General features: G+C 33.1%; 1 protein-coding gene across 11 annotated transcripts in view; it reads right to left on the bottom strand.

Annotated features, from left to right (window-relative positions):
• The window catches only part of ARHGAP12 (Rho GTPase activating protein 12), a 124962-nt gene that overhangs the window by 16045 nt on the left and 102917 nt on the right, over nt 1–6000 (bottom strand). For 6 of the 11 annotated variants that reach the window (XM_011369477.2, XM_011369478.2, XM_011369481.2 and 3 more), the window contains one exon: nt 4796–4877. In XM_011369477.2, coding sequence (XP_011367779.1) covers nt 4796–4877 — 82 coding nt within the window. Of the gene's footprint in view, nt 1–2210; nt 2293–4795; nt 4878–6000 lie in introns of all 11 variants that reach the window. The other 5 variants (XM_023536152.1, XM_023536153.1, XM_023536155.1 and 2 more) reach the window with 1 other exon arrangement.

The following is a 6000-nucleotide window of genomic DNA, read 5'->3' as shown; positions in this document are numbered from 1 at the left end:
ATTCATGGTAAAGAAAACAGAGTTATTATGGCAAGGGGCATGCAACAAGAACACATACAGTGACAGTTGAAACAGGATCAGATTTTACATATGCGACAGCAGGCCGATGACTGACAGAATTTTTCCAAGAAGAAAGCAGCGAATGCAAGAGCTCAGAGACTGAGCCCTGTTGGCAGAATGACTTGATGGAAAAAGGGAAGAAAATGACGATGTCATAACAATGCACAATGGCAAAATAACACACAAGATAAAAGCATAATGGAACCAAATAAGTCAAAAATATAATTCTACAAGCAGACAGAATGCAAGCAAAGCTACACTTCTAAATACTTTTTTGCTAAGGCCCTAAATTTATCTCAGAATTATCTTCTGACTCTGTTATTACATAAATTCATATTTTATTTCTAAGATGAATGCTTGATAGAACATTATGTATTAAACAGACTTGTCTTAGCCTATACTCACAACAGAAGATGTGGGGGTAATAGAAAGAAGTAACTTCTGGTGCTCTGCCATCTTACTCAGCCTTACTCAGAAATCTCTGCGTTTCCTTGCTTGTGACTTGCTAGGCAATATCCTCTGGTATCCCTTTCTAAGTCCTCTTAGATGTATGGACCTACCATCATCAGCTTGTCTTCCCTTTCTCTTAGGACATTTTTCAAATAGAAACACCCAGGGGGACGACATTCAGCAAAGTCTAGGGACATTTAGTTGTCACAGAGGAGGGATGAATGCTACTACCATCTGCTAAACACCCCACAATGCATAGGGACAGCCCCTGCACCAAAGAATTATCTGGCCCAAAAAAGTGACTATTTTTAGAAATCTGAAATCATGTACAAATGAATCTGAATAGCTACCAATATTTGTGTGATAATTTAAAAAACTCAAGGAATATGATGAATGTTATCTGCGGAGCATATAATATGTTGTGTTATAACTATGTACATGTTGATCTTCTCCCATTATAAAGTATGCAGACAGGAACCATGTTATTTACCTCTAACCCCCCTCAAGCTTAACACAATGCCCAGAACAAAGCAGGCTTTTTATGTCTGTTGAACAAATGAGGTAAAGTAAGGTAAGAAAAAAGCAAGTACAATTTACATTACTCATATAACAAACCAGCAGATAATATTTTCCAGAAAACTAGCAGAATGTATCTATCCTTAAGGAGGAAAAAAAACGGTTCTCTGGATTTTTGGATAATATCATATCTATGCAAAATTTATTTTATACAATGGAGCTACATGCCACATGTATACATTTCATTTACTCAATTTTAGCTGTCCATGGAATCACAAAATAAACACAAAGCGTGAATGATTTTAAAAAAATAGAACTGTAAATAGTATGGGTGATTTTGTTCAGCATTCCATCAATAAGTATATGCCCTAGAATGAGTATAAAATTTGAACCACTTCATCAAGTAGATCTTTGTATGGGTTTCTGTGCTAAGTGTCAATCTAACTGTTAAAAAACCATACTTTTGTAACATGACCCCTTAACCCATGATCCATCTGAACTCGACTAAAGGAAAAGCAATCTCTTCTAATATCAAAGGAAAAAAAACTGGCTCTGCTAGAGACTGAATTCTAACATAGCATCTCCTAAAGAGATATGCAAGGGCAATTTTTACTATAGAGGATATTTGTCTTTTTGGTTTATAGGACTGCATTAGAATCTCATCCTCAGGTAGGATATATAAGACATATAAACAAGACATATTTTAGCTTCAATAGATCTAGTTGGTGACTGAGCAGAGAAACAAAGCTAGGATTCTTTCAAATCCTATTACAAAGTTAATTAAGAAGTATCTTAATTGGCAATTCTGGAATAGAAAAATTAGGAAACAATCTAAATGTCTATCCTTAGAAGACTGACTGAATAAATTATGGAACATCCATATAATGAAATATTATATGCCCTAAAAAAAATTGAAGAAGACTGTTATGGGTTGAGTGGAGTGATTGCTTCAGTTCAATGGATAAAAAAGAATTTGCTGATTTTAATAATACAATTAATCAAACTTTTATAATTAGCCCTCTTATTTCTCTGATGAGTTGAAAATGCATCTTTTACTAAGAAAATTTCATATATTTTTATTGGCACACTAGCTAGAAGGACTCTGGAATACTTCATAGAATTCAGGCGTAATATCATCCACATAATTTAACTGTATAAAGCCTCCAAAGAGAAGAAATACTTACCCAACTTGTGCTACTTCCTTGAGTTTTGGTAAAGAGTAAAGATGAACCCTGCAACACAGCCCAAGAAGACAGCCAGTTCTTTCTATAATGATAAAGATGACAAATGTAAGTTCTATCCAGTTTTTCCAATCAAATTTTAAGGAATAAAAAAGACTTAGTTGTTATCAGTGTTGTCCATAATTTACAGTCATTATTGACATTTAATTGTTTTTATTGGAGAGAGAATGCTAATGGAAATTACAACCATTTTATGGTCCCGACCTGATCATAAAGGCCCCCAAACAAATGAAGTTAGAAATACAAGTTACTGGAATAACTATATACCTAATTATATAGTCAGTTCCATGTTCACATGGGACTAATCCATCACATTTGTGATTGACGGCACTAAAATTTATTTTAAAGTCACAAGAATTGAACACCATAATTGGCAAAGATTCTTACTCACAATTAAAAACTAGACAAACATGCTTATCTTATCCAATTCTTTATAGATACCAATCGTTTTATATTTCTTGGTTATCCTCCGTCCCCTAATGAGTCGTTGGCAGAATGACTTGATGGAAAAAGGGAAGAAAATGACGATGTCATAACAATGCACAATGGCAAAATAACACACAAGATAAAAGCATAATGGAACCAAATAAGTCAAAAATATAATTCTACAAGCAGACAGAATGCAAGCAAAGCTACACTTCTAAATACTTTTTTGCTAAGGCCCTAAATTTATCTCAGAATTATCTTCTGACTCTGTTATTACATAAATTCATATTTTATTTCTAAGATGAATGCTTGATAGAACATTATGTATTAAACAGACTTGTCTTAGCCTATACTCACAACAGAAGATGTGGGGGTAATAGAAAGAAGTTACTTCTGGTGCTCTGCCATCTTACTCAGCCTTACTCAGAAATCTCTGCGTTTCCTTGCTTGTGACTTGCTAGGCAATATCCTCTGGTATCCCTTTCTAAGTCCTCTTAGATGTATGGACCTACCATCATCAGCTTGTCTTCCCTTTCTCTTAGGACATTTTTCAAACAGAAACACCCAGGGGGACGACATTCAGCAAAGTCTAAGGACATTTAGTTGTCACAGAGGAGGGATGAATGCTACTACCATCTGCTAAACACCCCACAATGCATAGGGACAGCCCCTGCACCAAAGAATTATCTGGCCCAAAAAAGTGACTATTTTTAGAAATCTGAAATCATGTACAAATGAATCTGAATAGCTACCAATATTTGTGTGATAATTTAAAAAACTCAAGGAATATGATGAATGTTATCTGCGGAGCATATAATATGTTGTGTTATAACTATGTACATGTTGATCTTCTCCCATTATAAAGTATGCAGACAGGAACCATGTTATTTACCTCTAACCCCCCTCAAGCTTAACACAATGCCCAGAACAAAGCAGGCTTTTTATGTCTGTTGAACAAATGAGGTAAAGTAAGGTAAGAAAAAAGCAAGTACAATTTACATTACTCATATAACAAACCAGCAGATAATATTTTCCAGAAAACTAGCAGAATGTATCTATCCTTAAGGAGGAAAAAAAACGGTTCTCTGGATTTTTGGATAATATCATATCTATGCAAAATTTATTTTATACAATGGAGCTACATGCCACATGTATACATTTCATTTACTCAATTTTAGCTGTCCATGGAATCACAAAATAAACACAAAGCGTGAATGATTTTAAAAAAATAGAACTGTAAATAGTATGGGTGATTTTGTTCAGCATTCCATCAATAAGTATATGCCCTAGAATGAGTATAAAATTTGAACCACTTCATCAAGTAGATCTTTGTATGGGTTTCTGTGCTAAGTGTCAATCTAACTGTTAAAAAACCATACTTTTGTAACATGACCCCTTAACCCATGATCCATCTGAACTCGACTAAAGGAAAAGCAATCTCTTCTAATATCAAAGGAAAAAAAACTGGCTCTGCTAGAGACTGAATTCTAACATAGCATCTCCTAAAGAGATATGCAAGGGCAATTTTTACTATAGAGGATATTTGTCTTTTTGGTTTATAGGACTGCATTAGAATCTCATCCTCAGGTAGGATATATAAGACATATAAACAAGACATATTTTAGCTTCAATAGATCTAGTTGGTGACTGAGCAGAGAAACAAAGCTAGGATTCTTTCAAATCCTATTACAAAGTTAATTAAGAAGTATCTTAATTGGCAATTCTGGAATAGAAAAATTAGGAAACAATCTAAATGTCTATCCTTAGAAGACTGACTGAATAAATTATGGAACATCCATATAATGAAATATTATATGCCCTAAAAAAAATTGAAGAAGACTGTTATGGGTTGAGTGGAGTGATTGCTTCAGTTCAATGGATAAAAAAGAATTTGCTGATTTTAATAATACAATTAATCAAACTTTTATAATTAGCCCTCTTATTTCTCTGATGAGTTGAAAATGCATCTTTTACTAAGAAAATTTCATATATTTTTATTGGCACACTAGCTAGAAGGACTCTGGAATACTTCATAGAATTCAGGCGTAATATCATCCACATAATTTAACTGTATAAAGCCTCCAAAGAGAAGAAATACTTACCCAACTTGTGCTACTTCCTTGAGTTTTGGTAAAGAGTAAAGATGAACCCTGCAACACAGCCCAAGAAGACAGCCAGTTCTTTCTATAATGATAAAGATGACAAATGTAAGTTCTATCCAGTTTTTCCAATCAAATTTTAAGGAATAAAAAAGACTTAGTTGTTATCAGTGTTGTCCATAATTTACAGTCATTATTGACATTTAATTGTTTTTATTGGAGAGAGAATGCTAATGGAAATTACAACCATTTTATGGTCCCGACCTGATCATAAAGGCCCCCAAACAAATGAAGTTAGAAATACAAGTTACTGGAATAACTATATACCTAATTATATAGTCAGTTCCATGTTCACATGGGACTAATCCATCACATTTGTGATTGACGGCACTAAAATTTATTTTAAAGTCACAAGAATTGAACACCATAATTGGCAAAGATTCTTACTCACAATTAAAAACTAGACAAACATGCTTATCTTATCCAATTCTTTATAGATACCAATCGTTTTATATTTCTTGGTTATCCTCCGTCCCCTAATGAGTCTAAATCAGGTAAACAGTATATGACCAGGTACATTAGTATACGATTAATTATATATTGACGCCCTAGTCCCGTTATTAAGATGAGAATTTTATTTTCCTAAATTATAAAATCAACTATTTTATTTTCCTAAATTATAAAAACTCGGAATACAGAAATGTATGAAGGAAAGACCCTATTTCTTCTCCTTCAACCCATACTCCAGAGGTAACTAATGTTTACCATATAAGGGAAGTCAATCGCTGGCAGGCTAAAATGAATGTCAATTATATCTTCTATAGGATTGTATTAAGGCTTACCTTACACCCAAACATGTAGCCAGTTTTATGAAAACTCTATAGGCACTCAAAAGAAAGTTTATTCTCCATTTTCAGAATGTATAATTTAATATTTATCAATCAGACCTACATTATTATTTTATTATTTTTCATGTTTACTTAAACTTCAAGAATTAAGAAAAGTGGAATAAAGTTTACTACTACTCTGTCAACTAATATTTGACAAGAATACTCAATAAATGGTGCTGGAATAATTGAATATTCACACTTAAAATAATAAAACTGGAAGCAATATACATATTTAATGCAATTCCCATTAAAATTACAATGGCATTTTTTTAAAGAAATAGAACAAAAAATTATCAGATTTGTATGGCACTACAGAAG

Source organism: Pteropus vampyrus, unplaced genomic scaffold, assembly GCF_000151845.1.
Source record: "Pteropus vampyrus isolate Shadow unplaced genomic scaffold, Pvam_2.0 Scaffold150, whole genome shotgun sequence".
NCBI lineage: Eukaryota > Metazoa > Chordata > Mammalia > Chiroptera > Pteropodidae > Pteropus > Pteropus vampyrus.
The sequence above is the reverse complement of the archived record's forward strand: the minus strand, read 5'-3'. Positions and strand labels throughout refer to the sequence as shown.